Here is a 17162-nt window from a genome sequence, read left to right as displayed (position 1 = left end):
ACGCAGTTGGCAGGGGTAGGACCGGCGGAAGAAGCGGGGTAGCACCACCGACCGTCGGAATTGGCCAGGGAACGGTGATCGTCTTAATGATGATGACTGTAAAATGAATGGGCAAATATACATACCAATAAAGAAACGCTGAGAGTACTATTCATGCTTCAGCGAAGCTGTTCATCGGCATTTGGTAAAAATACCATTAGAGCATTGTTTTAGATACTTCAGTCTACCGGACAGGGTAGACTGTCCGGGATAGACAGGGTAGACTGACTGTGTGTGGCTGGCTCTGGCTCTGCCCCATGTGGCAGACGGGCGCCTTCACCTTGCGCCGATTTACTCTCTAAACAGCGACCGATGTGTGTACCGCGGCGGTCCCGTGTGGACCGCGGCGCCATCCTATCGCCCACGTGGGACGCTGTTTACACAGGGGAAACACAGGCGTCAGACACATCATTTGGCGTGATTTACTAGCTCGTTTGTAGCACGATATGTGTACGAGCTAATGCACAAGTTAGAGAAAAACGGGACAATGTGTTAACGAGCTAATACAATAACACATATGCTGATGATAGTCGACAAACCTTTGATCAATCACACGATTGTCGACTATTTTGGATCTAGCTTTTATTTTGCAACAACTATTTCTTTAGTCGTTGATATCGGTTTGCCATTTACTGCTTAGAGCAAAAATAATGCTAGACGACTTCTGAATATACTTCCCTGAAATTTTATTATCTCATTATCATACATTTTTTTATGAATCGCGATCCATCTTTCCCAAAGTGTTTTCCAAGAGTAGGTCTCTGTTCCTGATTCCCACCGCCGAGATCCCCCCCCCCCATTTGGTGGGCATCCCCACATAGCAGTGATTTTATCGTCCGTGCCGACTGAGTCTCCGAACTGTTGAGCGCATCGGCCGTACCACGACTGGTGGCAGCCAGCCAGCGCTGTGTGAAGAAATCGAATAACGACATTGACATAGTCATGGGCAGTAGCAATAGGCGACGCACGAGTAAAGATGATGCCTCTGATCTAAAACAGTAAAATGACATTTTCCAATAAAATAGTAAATACCTTGGCAAACCATTTCGCTATGGTACAGATGGTTCTAATACCCAACTCATGCGTCATGAAAAAAATCGATAAATTTCTTTACACAGCTGTGGGTGCTTATGTGCCCCAATTGATCAGACTTTTTAATATTATCGCCATTTTTCTGCGAAAATGATGCACAACATTCCTTCCCATAAATCAATTTAGACTACTACAGCACCTAAACAGGCTATTTATCCACCAATCATCAGTTCACGTATGTGATTGCTTTTACCGCTGTGACGTCATCTAACTACTATCAGCGGTGCCATCGCCGGCTCAGTGCCGCGTTCCTGTTCGGCAAATAAATGGAGCGACCGGGAACGAGCCCTGCCGGGTCACGGACTGAAACGGAAGCCGCTCACACTAGGCTCCCACCTCCAAGGAATCACGCACATTCTGGGTGTTTTAGGAGGCAACTATGCCGATCTATTTTGCACGACTGTGTCCAGAAGAGGTCGCCTTGAAAACCTGGTTATACCTATTGTATCTCCTCACATAAATGAAACTGATGTTTTGACCTATTTCATAAGCGTGCACTAACCACAGTGCGCCGTGCAGCAGTGCTGATGGCGCCTGCAGAACCCATTCTCAGTGCCGACAGCTGCGGTGGCAGCTGTAATAAACAGAGACTCGGCACGGTACCGTGCGTGCTGACCGACCTGGGACCAGTGCCGCATGGTCTCGTCCTATAGCGAAAGCGCTGGCGCGACGGTGGCCGTTCTAGCTACTTGTCTTATACCTGCTGATAGGCTATTTTGGTGGACAGGATGCTTCTATTCTATCAAAGTGAGAGCCATTCAGACAAGATCAGGTGCCTGAAGACCCATGCAAAGGTGCTTACAAAGATGATCGAAAATCAAGGTTATTCCCGGCAACTTGTGCAGCTAACAAGTGTTGGAGCCCCATAAGCATAGTTGCTTACCGTTGATAAAAAGTTTACGCGAATCGTGCCCAGACTCCAATCCAGACTTCACACTCACATAAGTTTGACGTTTTTCTCCAAAAGAAGTACCACTGAACTTATCAAATCCCACCCATCTTTCAAGTCCTTCGGTAAAAGGTGCGCTCAGTGCCCGCATCCATCATGCCTGCATTTATGGCAACGAGGAAAACGGATTTCCGCATCGACGAAATGCAAAAACGCAAACAGTTCATATGGTTTTGATTTCAGTTGACGTGAGCTTCCATCGGAATCCAGAAAAATGAAGAATGAAGATTGATCAGTGTGGTGATGATTTCGAACACAAACGCTGAATTTCGAGTTGCTGCGCTCCTAGCCTCCTGTAAATTGTAATCACATGTTGAGTGTATGTATGCGTGTGTGTCTCTGCACTAATGGCAGCTGCGCCATGATTGGCCCTATCAGCGCCGGGTGCGCCACTTTCAGAGCCAGGAGTGGACTTGGTCCGGCCGTTATCAGGCGCACGCACCCGGGATCTTATCGGGTACGGAAGGTCCAGACACTACACGACAACTCACTGATCATTCTAACAAGTTGATCTTACACAAGAGTATGATCTAGAACACAATACGTATTTCACTTCATTTTTTCTTATGAAATACATATAGGGAAAGCATTTTCAATGTTCGCGTCAGTCTTATTGTAGAATCCCTGGAATCCCTCCCCCCTTGCTTCCGGAAGGCCACCCACGTTACCAAGCTATTCAACCCGCTACAGCGAGCTATAAATGCCCATGTATAAATATTGCTCTTTGTCAAATAACAGCAAACACAGACAGCTGAATGCTCTAAAAAAACTGCAAACTATGCCAGCCTTTCATGGTAACAGACAAAAACGCAGAAAAGTGTTGACGATTCGGACATTGTTCTCCAAGCGCCAAACAGTGCGGGTGTGCTCCGGCAAAGGTGCTAACGAGTCTGTGTTTACTGTGCAGAGTGGATGTGACAATGCTCCAGTAAACACACTAATGCAGTTTGCCGGGTCGCCTTGCATGGACACCAGCTGCAGCTTCCGGTCGGCGGAGTAAATATTTATTTCTTGCTCGCAGCTGCTCACAGATGGAGCGAATGATGTGTGTTTATATAAAGAAGAGGTGTGGAGGGGAAGGCCCAACACCTGATGCCTTTACGCGTTAACAAGACAGTGAAAGAAATAGTTCAGATGCAAAGGCGGTGTGTTATGATCGTGTATAGGCTAGTAAGTCGGTGAATAAATGATTGCCAGCTGGCTGGGTGCTCTGCTTACGGTCCAACTCCGATCAAACTCTAACAAGCTCAACAATGGATTTAACAATAAGCTAAAGCTTGAGTGATGTATAGACAAATAGATATATATTGAGTAGGAAAAACATACAGCACATGGGTGGACGCGTTTCGTCAGAGACTTTTTCAACACCCGAATATCGACAAAACATATACGAATATCGGTATGAAACTGTGCTTGCTAGCTTTGTTCTTGTGTGTTCGTATTGTTTTGTCGATATTCGGGTGTTGAAAAAGTCTCTGACGAAACGCGTCCACCCATGTGCTGTATGTTTTTCCTACTCAATATAAAGCTAAAGCTTGTTGTTAAATCCACTGACCTGACATGCTAACCGTGGTGATCAGCCCGCGAGAGATCCATGTGGCGTCTCATGACGTCAGTACAGTCGATGAGACATTCTCCGGTGGTGTTGACTCGGACCACCTGCCTTTGACTGTAATCAGTACGACAATAAACAGTGTGACACAGAGGCGCGGACGCCAGTCCCCGGCGCCGCCAACGGCCATCCGGGTGCCATTAAATGATATGAATACGTCTTTGGCGAGACGTAGACGCCGTCGTCAGCCCAGATGGATCCCGATTTCACGTCCGTATCAGCAGATGATCACGTGCCTTGGGCGATCGGCGATACATGAACCAGTCACGTGCCGTCTGAGCACCTGAGACAGAAACGAATCCAATCCGCAGGAATTGCCTAAGTCGACAGCGTTTGGCGTCGGTATAAAACGTATTTTCCAATGTCTTACTGATATAGGCGTGGCGTCAGCTGCAATGGCGTCATGACGTCGACATGTTAGTATGGCTATTTATAGTCACCGTGAGTGTGGCATACTTAGACTTTCGGAAAAAGAGATCACTTGTGTGAAGATTTAACAAACTCTAATTGAAATACAAACAATATATTTCAAAATTGTCCTTCCGCCCCTCCCCCCCTCTCTCTCTCTCTCTCTCTCTCTCTCTCTCTCTCTCTCTCTCTCTCTCTCTCTCTCTCTCTCTCTCTCTCTCTCTCTCTCTCTCTCTCGTCGTCGCTCCCCTCTCGCAATAGTTCACTACTGATCAGCCTGTCAACTCCCTTCTCCTGGTCATACTGGTCAGCACATCTGCATTGTAACCATCACTTTAACGCCTTCTCCCATCACGTCATCAATCTCCATCTGTCGCAGCTTCTGAGAACTGCTAGACGTTGACGAAAAGTTGTTTGCACTGAGCAGTGCTCAGTTGAGCTCATTCTAGCCCCCGCCCCCTTCAGCCCACCTCCAGCCCACTACGCCCCCGTCTGTGACGTCAGCTAGGGGCACCGTATTTACTAGCCGACCATGGCTCACACGTGGCTCGCAGCTGCCTGCAGGGTCTCTTCACATCGCATCGCGCACGGGTCGCCAATGACGGACAGCGAGCGTCGAGTTTGCATGGTTTTGCGAATGCAGCAAGAAACATTCTGCATTTGTGATGAGCGGTCATGTCACCGCGCGCTGCAACATTTTTACACCACAGGAGCATCGCCTCAGCATGTCGTCACGTGTAGCTATCTCCAAAACAGAATGAATGAAATGATACAAGGCATTACAAACTGCTTAGTGATCACTTCCTTCGCAAGACCGTCGACTGCGCGTGGATGACATGGTAATGAGTAATGACAGGTCATCTCCCGGGCCGTCACCACCTTGTCAGAGCTGGTTCTGCACTGCAAACCGTGCAGTGTCCCCAGGGGTGCTCATCGCACAGCGTCTCATGCACGGTGCACGTGTGCATGAGCAGCAGCCGCCTGACGCTGATATTGGTACCCCAATGACCCTGCTCGGCCCCTGTCCTCTCCGCGCTGTTTGCCACCAAAACACCGCCACCCAGGGGTCTGCAGTGATCTTATTTCACCGAAAACTCCACGGGGAGTCCAGTGTTTGGTGCTGTCGGTCCCCAGAGCTCGGCGGTCTGTCTGAAGACTAACGGAAGGTGACGTGGGGCCGGTGGTGGCGGGGGAGTGGCAGTCTCTTGGACCTCGGTGCAGGACACGGTCCCACGGGTCCAGACAGGCCACGGACGGCAGCGGCTGCACCAGGGACTATCGAGGCGTATCGCGCCGGCGCTTATCGGAGTGACAGGTCCAGCGTCGTGTCACGCGTCGAACACGGCGACCACACGCGAGTTCGTACAATTACAACCGAGATTGGTCGATTGGTGTCCAAATACCGGCCACAATCTGCAGCTGAATCATTTTAATTTTAGGACTTTACAGCATAGTGGAGCGAAACGGATGCCTTTGGATTGCCTTTCGATCTAATTGAATAATATAGGTTTAGGTAAGTTTTCTAACACATCAGCGTATTGAAATTATAACTCATGTCATTTGAATCCTATATCGTCTCAAACAATGTAACCCTGAATGCACATGGATATAAATTACGAAATGCTTTTCTTGAGTATTTCATTCATACAACAAGGAGGTAGGTACAAATCACTAATAGTTCAAGAGGCGATTTTTTTTTTCTTGTACGCATATAGTTCATGTTTTAAGGTGCAACTTTGCCGGGTTGGAGTCCCATAACAGAGCAACCCGTTGTAATCCCCCGGTCCCCCTGTTAGCACCTGATTGGGAGCTTCAGGAGGGATGACAAAATTTATCGTCCAATGCAAAGCGTGCCCACATAGACCATCACCGTCTGAGTGTTTCCTCTGCTCAGTATCATATTGCTCGTCGGATCCTATTGTCTAAAAACATAGAACACACCAAAGCTCTTTGCTTTCCATGCAAGCAAGGACAAAATGGGTAGACTGAACTCCTGTCTAGGTCGCAATGCTTTGAATTGAATTATTCGCTCACGACATTGCTTAAAGGGACTATCCCACCTTTAACATGGGGTTTGAGTTGAGATAGCCAAGTTTGCGGCGAGGTTCAGAAACCACTATCTTTCTAGGTTGCAACCCCCGCGGCCTCTTGGTGTTGAAGAAATTCGTTCCCTTCATTTGAAAATGGGCCTTGCGCAAGGCCCTATCTTCAACATGGAGCGACCGTTAGTGTGACGTCACCTCGTTTAGTCATTCTGATTTAAATGAGTTTGTTCGTTGAAAAATTGCTTAAAACTTGGTCTGAACTTTGTTGTGGTGCCTACAGAGTAAAAAGAATCAGCTTTATGACAGTAATGTGGCCTGGGGAAGGAGGTAATTTTGGGCTGTGACGCCACATATTTGAAAGTTTGTGTTTGGAATATGGGAAGCCTAAGATGTTTAATGAAAAATAAATGCTAGAACCGTGTTCCTGGTCATCCAATCTATAAAGTCGGGCACAATTTAACTGGTTTTAACAACATTTTAGAAGGTGGGATAGTTCCTTTAATACAGAAACACTGAAGCTCTATTTTGCAGGTTATATGACATTCATATTTTTCGTTCGCGCTGTCGCGTGTCTGTGAGTCGTTTACCACATATCTAGTTGCCTTCGATTGTTCCAATCGCCGCGAGCTGATCTGCTACACAAATATGGAGGGACATCAAACAACGGTGGGCTCCTTCATGACATCGATCCGGTGTCCTTAATCGCACATCTATATGACGTTACCTACTTTTGCAAACCAGTAAGAAATCATTCGACGACAACGTTCCGTCTCTGTCACTAGCATCGCCATGCCTTGCGTGACGGACTCTTGGAACATTTACTTTCTTGTGACAAACTACAAAACAAAGTTATCTGTTTCGATTATGCCGAGACCCGGCCCAGCGCGAGTAGTTCCGATCGAGTTAGATGTTCCATCGGCAGCAGCGCCAGCGTCACTCCCGCTCTCCTAGGCGCTGCTTTTTTCCTCATATCATTATTTCCGGACAAAAATCAGCGCATTAACTGCACGGCATCTTATCATGGCGTATGTGAAGTGTTTTTGTTTGTTTTGAAAGCCCAATGGCCGTCTGTGTTTCATTGGCTCCCGAAGCTGGATGGAAACTGATGACACTTTATTTCTTTATTTGTTTTATTTTCAATGATCATCGACGGGTACCTATTAAAGTGATCAATATTTGTCGTACTAAATTGTTCTGCTTAAAAAGTATTGTATGTACTTCATACTTGTTAATGAACGCACATTAACTCGATTTTCATATTTGTATTCATTCATATTCCCTCATACAAGTTTCCATTTAGTGTACTCATGCCTGCTAAAAATGGGTAGGCCCATTGTTTCCTAATTCCTGCAGTGTTAGAGATAAAATGTGGCAACTATTCAACGACCCTGTGTAAGATGTATGCCAAGATACACAACATAAGCGGTGTATGAGGTGGTATGTGGGCAGGTAAGCCAGTTTTCACAACATGACACTGCCTTAGAGCTGGACAGAGGCCAGTCTCGGCGGCCAGTCTCAGCGGGGCCACACATTGCGGGTCGAGCACAGCGCCAAGCCTTATGATGAGTCAGAGAGAGCCGACATGGCAGCGGGTGACACCAGACGTGGTCGAATGGTCGGACAAACGGCACACGGCTGCCTGGCCTAGCAACATAGCGAGTAAACATTGGAGCCACCGCGGCGGGCAAAACATATCACAGATCAGCACTGAGGGAGCTGCTGTCGCGTACTTGAAAAGGGTGGGTGTGGTAAGCCTTATAGAGATAGCCTTGCTGAGTCTGTTGCAGACTTTCAGAACCATGGAGAGACAATGAAAAGAGTATGAATGAGCATGGAGTATTGCAGAGTGTATCCACATTCCGCATTAAGGTTACGTTTGATCTAATGGGTTCGAATTACGTCTGCGATGCAAGGACAGTAAGTAACAAGACAGCAGGCAAAATGGGTGCAGTACCTCAGGTTTTTTACTTTGATTTTGACTTTTGAGATAAGCTTGACAAAGCCACTGTGTATTATGGGTAAATTATTGCTTTCGTTCAGTTGTCAGAGCTAAGAATAATACACAATGATGCATGATTCTGATGAAACTAATGCCAGATCAAACGAAACTGGCTTCAATCTTTAAGTGGGCAGTCAATCGCTCATCCAGTAATATTTATTTTCGTGAAAGTACCTCACTGTAGTGAGCTTGTAGGGTGCAAACAAGCAGCACTGGCCCTTGATAGGTCATGGATACGTGTCGGATCTGTTAATCATCGCTATACAAGTGGCTTAACCGAGTTAGAGTTGATTTATCGTCGACTAATCCAATACAATTCTCTTCGGCGGAGAGCACTACAAAGGTACGATAGCTATGACAAATATATGACGCTTGCAATCAGCTGAAGTGCTATAGCAGCCTTAACGAAGCTCCAAGCTCACTGACATACCGTACCGCGAGTTTTATTTCATATTTGTATATAGAAGATATCCATATTTCGGGACTTATTTCGGGACATGAATTGTTTACTCCTGCTAGACGGTATGTATTCATTTGTTTTGTTAGATAACATTCAATTCATAAACAAAGTCATTAGATTCGCTCAATAGTCTCAATTGAACCATCAGCCTATAATAGCAAACATGCCGCTTTCTGTCCCCATGTAGCGTTTATGAAGCTGAAATTGGCTCCGACCCGCCAACTTGACTCCACCCCACTCCTTGGGGCCGAGTCAGATAGGGTGCATGCGTCCCTACCCGACCTCGTGGTGGTGCGATGATGCCGAGACTCCCCCAGCGCGCCTAGTTCCGATCAGAGTTCGACATTCCGTCGGCAGCACCGTCACCCCCGCCGAGAGAATGAAAGCTGGCAGGAGCTGGCTGTGAAGGACGTGCAAAGGCTTACGAAACCAGGCCGTCAAAAATGCCTTAAATCAAACGGTTGTCAAAAGCAGGATTTGTAGAAAAGACATTCATTCAGCACTAATGAAAATATCTCGTTTGATCCGTCCAACGACGACAGTGAGTCCTTTCAGGACAGATTCCTGTCGGAGATTTCTCGTCTGGCGGACCGCCGCGCTGAGCTGTGCCGATCAGCCGTCGGTCGTCACGAGTGCACAGGTGATCCCGCTAAATCCGACACCGCACCTGACGCCCTGGCCGGGGGCGCCGCCTGGCCGTGACGGCGCCCTGGCCCGCGGCGCGGTGCTGTACTCGTGCCGGGCAGAGCCGCGCCCCGCAGCCGAGCCGTCTCCGCTGCAGTCTCTCACGGATGGCAATGAAAATTGATCCGCGGCGAAAGCTCAATCAGAAGGGCCTGACGTCGACAGATCCCGCCTAAGTGCACAACGGGGATATAATGGACACTGGAAAGTGTGTGCCAAAATGCATGTGAAGATCTGTGACGTGCAGTTGGTAGGCGTTTCATCATCCAAAACCATCAAAACGGTCTTCATCAACAGCGAAACTAGCATGGGTATTTGCACTTATTGCTTTACCATCGAGATAGCTGTTCCTGGAGACATGGCTCGAACTTAGCAGAAAATACTGTGGGTCATGACATGCTTCAATAAAACCTGATTGCTTGATAAATAATTCCATTGTTTTTGGGAAAACCGCATTGGGAGGAAAATAAATGATAACCGATCATGGTTTCAAGACTATCGACTATCATGAAGGTCCGGGATTATAACAAAAGTCACTGTAATAAACCATACATGTGGCCTACATTTAGTGCAGGAAATCACTTCAGTCAGCACTAAGCAATGCTCGGAATCTGAGCGACATAGTAAAATGTTCGATGTTGGCAATGTTCAAACTCCTCTTTTGTCGCTATCTGATGCTTGTTTATTAGCTCAATTGATCTCTGTATTCCACGTTCGGTATCTTTTATGGTCTGATAGAAGTGCATTCCGCTGATGCTGCGCGCTGTTCCCGCCTTATTGTGCATGCGAAGCAGCCACAAAAAAGACATCCGACCAGCCTACTTAATACTTATATCGTTGTAATCAGACATGTTTCTTATCATGAAGTTGCAAGTGCTTGTTGACAACCCGAGCCCCAGAAAACGTTCAAGTTGGCTACAAATAAACTGTCAGAGTGCACGTAACGCCTTCAGTTCCGACTTCTGAGTGCAGGCCTCTCCACTGGCATTTCTCGGGATCCACTCTGGTGACAGAGGGCTGACGATATGACGTCGCGAGGACGCGGTCGCGGTAGCGAGTCCAGAGGTCACCCGACCGACCGGCGACGTCTGCACTCTCCCAGTGAATGTTATCAGCGCTACTGCGCTCTATCGCCGAACAGAGCTCTCTGTATCGGTGGGAGAGAGCAAATAGCGTCATGGCCGTGATTAGACCGGCCCACGTTTGGCGGCGCCGAATCACGGGCACATAATCGAACGACAAACTTATCATGAACTCACTCGACCTACCACACTTTCAGAAAAATCGGGAGTGCGTTACGGTAGTTTTCCCTCCATAACCTTCGATGCTTTTTTACATGAATATCATCAACATAAAATGCTGAATTGTATCAGGTACAAGGTACCCAACATGATTCTTCTCATCTGAGCTAAGCTTTCGTTTCACAGTGCTGCCTAGTGCCTATAGTGAGACTGGATGTTTTTTTTTAATAATTTGGGTAGATATACATGTAAATATCATCAGACAGCTTCCCGTGAAGTTCTTGATGAACAAAGATACTTCCAGAACAGGGTATATGCGGTACCCTGATGAGCAAAACAACCATGCGCTCAAGCTCCCAGGTCTCAGTTGATCACATTCGATTTGTCGCAGCTGGATCGCCCACACACCGTCGCGTCTGCACAACAGCATTAGATCACAGCCGCCTGCTGACAGGCCAGAGGCGTGTAGCAGACGTAACCAGAGAAGACCTACGGTCTCTGAGTGGGAGAACGTAAACACCGTCCGTCCCATCGTAGTGGAGAGAATTGAGACGTGTCCCACCGTGGCGAACGGAAGAGAGACATGCCCACTCGTAGCGCACACAATTGAGACATGTCCATTGTCCAACCGTGACGCACAGAATAGAGACATGTCATCCGTGGCGCACAGAATAGACGACAGGTATGTCTTACTGTCGCGCATAGAATCGAGACGTATGGCCTTATCGCAGTGTCCAAAAGTGCTCGAAAGTGAGACTAATTCGAGCCGAATTGAGCCATGTCCAATCGTGACGCGCAAGGAATCGAGTCATGCCATTGTCCAAGCAAAGCGCACAGTATATAAATTTTCCACTGTGGCGTACAGCCCGGGTACAGGATCAAGAAATGTTTCAACAAAACGACACCGTGAACATTTCACATATGTATTTTCAACCATGTCGCACAGATACAAGAAAGGCCCATTGCCTTTCCATTGACTGATGCAACAAATTGGTCCTGGATGCTGCGGTGGAGTCATGCTTACTCCACAAATGTGTCTCCAAATTGCAAAATCTCTCGACTCTCTCTCTCGAATTTTCCTTCCTCCCTCCCTCTCTCTCTCTCTCTCCCTCTCTCTCTCTCTCTCTCTCTCTCTCTCTCTCTCTCTCTCTCTCTCTCTCTCTTCTCTCTCTCTTCTCTCTCTCTCTCTTCCCAGTTTTTTACTACATTTTTATAGTTTTTACAGCTTTCTGTCTTCGTATATTTGGCTTTTTTATTGTCAGTATATTGACAAACCATTTCATCTCAGATGCAGCAGAGGCGCATCATGACGCCATCTTTAGGTAGATAAATGATGTTAAATACAAAATATTACATTTTATTGACATCGTGACACGAATAAACGGATTACAAGCCTACTCTTAAATGACCAGAAGTTAGATGGTATCTAAATGCCTATCGTTTTTAGTAGCAATTAACAGCATCGTTAAAAATCGTGGACACTTAGCGATGTGAAAGATCTCTGCTTCATCTACGATATGGTCAGTCAGACGAATATTTATTTACATATGAATATTATTATACCTTTGTAATTTCATTGTAATTAAAATTCACAGACGCTATAACATCAGATTATCCAGGGTCTTGCCGTTTAGATTTGGAGGTAATGGGCGCTAAGCGGACTGCAGATGCTTAATGAGCCAAAAAGGATGCGAACAGGCTATCAGGAATGCTCTAATAACAATGCATTGAGGCATCACTAATAGTAAAATCATGTAGGTAGCAGAGAGTGGGGCAAGTCGCCCCCCCCCCTCCCGTTAAGCTAAAAATGCTCTAGCTGGCAAACTTGAGGAAGTTTTGTCGCTAAAAAAGCGATTTCATTTAAGTGTAATCATTTTGCCAACTGTTCAGCTACCCATAATCGCCACAGAATACGGTTGTTAGGATTATAAAAACGCCATTTCCTCGAGCAAGTCATTTCGGGCATCTTACCACGTGGGTGGGTAAGACGCCCACCCTGTGGAACCGAAAAAGATGCACAAAACTACAACGGCTCATGATTGCTTTGAATAGAGATAACAATTGGCATAACTGACCTTTGCTTCAATGAGAATCTTTTGACACCAAAGTCCTTTCATTCAGGTCGGTTCATGTTACTGATTTGTGATACTTCCTTAGGATGATCACTCTGCAAGCGAGCCTCTGCTTGGTCCAAAAATATCGAAACGCTCTCAGCGCGAAGGAATCTTTCGCAGAGTGATGAAACTTCGAGGATATTGCAAACTTCCAAGTTCCAAGTATTCAAAACTTGCAGGTACATACCTATATCTCATATTTTTCCAAATGAACACTTAACCCGCGCCCCGCTGAGCTATTCAGCCATACGCGCCCTGCTGGGGGGGGGGGGCAGATTCTGCCCCCCTGTCTAACTTCCGAACCGATGGTCGTAGAAAGACGGGGAAAACGGCAATCGAAAGCTCTCAACAAGGCGGATCTTAAGAGCCCATATTTTTTTTTGCTTAAGTAGGTCAGAGGTCAGGTCAAGGTCAGGTCAAGGGTACAAAATGCAAGTTTCTACAGTATCGGCCTTGCACCGTAGTTGCCAAAGAATGGACTGAGACTTATTGCCCAAAACGTGTTCTTAGACTAGCAAGACAATATTCGTTGCATACAATGTCATTCAAAGGTCAAGGTCAAGGTCAGGTCAGGTCAGGTCAGGTCACCAAAAACAAAATATAGAAAAGGGCATGTGCGACACATGTTTTATGGGTCATTTTACTCATAGAATTCAATAGGCACACTTAATAAGTGATATGGACCACCTCTGGATGAATTTCAGGTCGAGGTCAGGTCAAGTTCAGGTCAAGTGAGGTCAAATTTTGAAGTTGGTTGTTAAGGCCTAAAAAGCTGTCTATCTGATGCAGTTTTCCACGGCGAATCGAATGGTGCTATTTTTGTTTCCGTACAAGGTCTAGAACTTTAAAAAATCATTTTTTTTTCAAAAATTGTGTGTGTCGTGACGTCATACAATTTTGAATAACTCCCACATTTTCGAACCGATTCTTCTAAAAATTGGTGTGTAGGTGCACATAGACCACTTCTCTGACATATATTCCGGTTTTTCCGATACACTCAAAATTTTGGATTTTATAATTATTTTCCCAAAAAAGTCAGTTTTTTTTAGAAAAAAATGGGGAAAAATCCAAAATTTTCAAAAAACCGAGATGACCATTTCATAGACAAAGTAGAATCACGTATAACCTTTTTTGTTACGTCTTGATTCCTTTAAAAATGAAGATGTTAGCGGCGTTTGAAATTTTGCCGATTTTTTTTAGCGAAAATGGCGAACATGACGTCACTAAAACGTCAATTTCTCAAAAAAAAATCCGACGGATTTCGCTCAAATTTTCAGGGAATGTGTCAAATTGATGAATGCTAACGTACTGGAAGTTTCACGTCGCTGGCATAACGCGTTTAGAAGTTATTGGCGAAAAACGGGAGGGGGACAGATTCTGCCCCCCCCCCCCCAGCGGGGCGCGGGTTAATCACTTCGACGGTTCGACCTTATGAGCTGACTTTCCCCGCAACCCACAGGCGGCGGAACGGGGAGGGTACCCGCACCGGGGCACTGTGCCCCCCCCCCGCCCCCTTTGATTTTGGCATTTTAACATTAGCCCTATGGGCGTTGCATGGAAAGAATGGGACCATAAGTCGGCAGTGCCCCCCCCCCCGCCCCCCCCCCCCCCCAGTGTTCCGCCGCTACTGCCGCAACCACCTGGGCGTCTTATACGTTTGTGCGCACTAGCATAAATGATGTGCCCAAAAAATAGCTGCTTGAAATGCATTGTGGCATCAGTTACGAGTAAAAGGGAAATGTTGCAGATGCACATACAAAAACAAAGAAATAGGATACTCAATAACTATACGAATAATTGTTGCATTTAATGAGATCAAACAAAAGTACAATACTAGTAAAAATACGTTTTTGCCCATCCGTGTCGCAAATTTCACTGGAGACGCGCCATTTTTTTTTTTTTATAAGTAACCAATCTTTACTTCTTCTTCGGGGACCATGATGAACGCCTCAACGTTGCTTCTTTTAACGCTAGAGGGTACTGGGCGTCTTACCCGAGGGGGAATCTTGCCCCACTCTCCCCTATCTCTGCTCCGTAAGAAAAGGAAGACACATTGTAAAGTCAGGTGTGTTTGCAACTGTCTGTCCTTCGGCTCACCTGAGGCTGCGATGATGAGGACGATCCCACAGCAGACGAGCAGACGCGGGGAGGTCAGCGGCAGCGGCAGCGGCGGGGGTCGGCGTCGGCCGGTCCGCCACTCACGACACCACGGGCGCCCCATCTCGCCGACTGAGCAGACGAGGCGAGCGCAGCCCGGTCCGACCTCCGCGGGGACAGGGGGCGCCACTGGCGGAGGATATCGGAGGAGCGGAGCCCGGTCCGACCTCCGCGGGGGACAGGGGGCGCCACTGGCGGAGGGGGTATGGTAAGTAAGGGAGGGCGCCACTGAATGAGTGGTATGGTAAGCCAGGAGGGCACCACTGAAGGAGAGGGTATGATAGGCCGGGAGGGCACCACTGAAGGAGGGGTATGGTAGGCCGGGAGGCAGGAAGGCGCCACCGAATTGAAGGGGTATTGGTGGAGTACGGCGCCCAGCGGGGGACACAGCGTACCCCTTTCCGCCACTGACGGAATGGGGTATCGGAGGCCATCAGGGCGCCACTTATACGCAGGGCCCGCAGGGGCAAAGATCAGGGGCGCCACTGGCGGTGACATGGGGAGATCCAATGTGCCACTAACGCTGGGAGGCTGGTCTTTGAAAGCGGGGTACCTATAAGAAGATTCACTGCGTGTTAGGTTCTATGCAAGTAGAACACCAGTATAACGCCTTTGGGGCGACTAACGGAGCGAGCGAGAGGGTGAGCCTTGCACGTGCGAAATTTCGAGGGGGTACCTCCAGTTGACTTGTGCACGGCACCTTACTAACCGGTCTCTAGCGATGTGCCGAATTTGAGCACAATCGGCCCAGCCGTTCTCGAGATCTGGAAGCGGCACCTTGCACGTGCGCACGTGCAAAATGTGTCCCAACTGACTTTTGCACGGCACCCTACTAACCGGTCCCTAACCATGTACCAAATTTGAGCGCCATCGGTCCAGCCGTTCTCGAGATCTGGAATCGACCCCTGCACGTGCGCACGTGCAGCAGCACCCCAACTCTGGCACATGGATATGCATTGCCTAGCGGGTGCCTACCTACATGCCAACTTTCAGCGCAATAGGCCAAGTAGTTACGGAGATATTGCAACAATTAAAAAAGTGACACCTCTTCGTTTTGCACGTGGCACGTGCATAAGGTGTCACCCACATGCATCGGGAATAGTCCAATACTTGGTAGAAGGAATGAAGCTACCCTACAAAAATTACCGCGTGTAAATCGGTCAAGTGGTTGCTGAGATATAAGCCTCGCAAAAGCGTGACCACGGCCGGCCGGCCGGCCGCTCATACTCCGAAATTTCCGTTAATCTAAGGAGGCTTAGATTAACGGATGACTGAGATACCAGTATAACGCCTTTTGGGGCGACTAACGGAGCGAGCGAGAGGGTGGGCCTTGCACGTGCGAAATTGCGAGGGGGTACCTCCAACTGACTTGTGCACGGCACCCTACTAACTGGTCTCTAGCGATGTGCCAATTTTGAGCACAATCGGCCCAGCCGTTCTCGAGATCTGGAAGCGGCACCCTGCACGTGCGCACGTGCAAAATGGGTCCCAACTGACTTGTGCACGGCACCCTACTAACCGGTCCCTAACCGTGTACCAAATTTGAGCGCAATCGGTCCAGCCGTTCCCGAGATCTGGAAACGACCCCTGCACGTGCGCACGTGCAGCAGCACCCCAACTCTGGCACATGTATATGCAGTGCCTAGTGGGTGCCTACCTACATGCCAACTTTCAGCGCAATCGGCCAAGTAGTTACCGAGATATTGCAACAATTACAAAATTGACACCTCTTCGTTTTGCACGTGGCACGTGCATAAGGGGTCACCCACATGCATCGGGAATAGTCCAATACTTGGTAAAAGGAATGAAGCTACCCTACAAAAATTACCGCGTGTAAATCGGTCAAGTGGTTGCTGAGATATAAGCCTCGCAAAAGCGTGACCACGGCCGGCCGGCCGGCCGGCCGCTCATACTCAGAAATTTCCGTTAATCTAAGGAAAGACTACGCTCGCTTCGCTCGCTCCGTAATAAGAATACGCTCGCTTCGCTCGCTCCGTAATGAATGAAGGATGGAGGCGTCTGTATTCATAGACCCGGGAACAGGGGGGGCAGCGGGGGCGCTTGCCCCCCCAACTTGGGAGCCGAGGGGGCGGCGCCCCCTCAACATTGAGGTAGCGAGAAAAGATCTTTGCCTCCCTTTTCCGGACTTCTTTCCTTCTTGTTTCTTTACACATCTAAACATCAACACACGGCATTTTCCTTGCCATCTGTATGGTTTCTGCTGATACAGTATCGATTTGACAACATCTGCTATTGTCATCCCGCTTTGATTTGGACCTGATTTTGGCCATAAGTTTGGCAGGCCAGATTTTATACTGGACCATTTTGAGTCAACTTTGAGAAATACATAACGCACAACGGT

At 47.7% G+C, this 17162-nt stretch overlaps 1 protein-coding gene across 1 annotated transcript in view; it reads right to left on the bottom strand.

Moving 5' to 3' along the window:
• LOC122365977 overlaps positions 1 to 14869 on the bottom strand; it is a 33698-nt gene extending 18829 nt beyond the window's left edge. Inside the window, exon 1 of the mRNA XM_043337674.1 lies at positions 14741 to 14869. Within this exon, the coding sequence (XP_043193609.1) occupies positions 14741 to 14864 (124 nt within the window). The 5' untranslated portion in view covers positions 14865 to 14869. The remainder of the gene's footprint in view (positions 1 to 14740) is intronic.
• Between the last annotated feature and the right edge of the window lie 2293 nt (positions 14870 to 17162).

This window comes from Amphibalanus amphitrite, unplaced genomic scaffold (genome assembly GCF_019059575.1).
Source record: "Amphibalanus amphitrite isolate SeventyFive unplaced genomic scaffold, NRLGWU_Aamphi_draft 000775F_arrow, whole genome shotgun sequence".
Classification (NCBI taxonomy): Eukaryota; Metazoa; Arthropoda; class Thecostraca; order Balanomorpha; family Balanidae; genus Amphibalanus; species Amphibalanus amphitrite.
The sequence above is the reverse complement of the archived record's forward strand: the minus strand, read 5'-3'. Positions and strand labels throughout refer to the sequence as shown.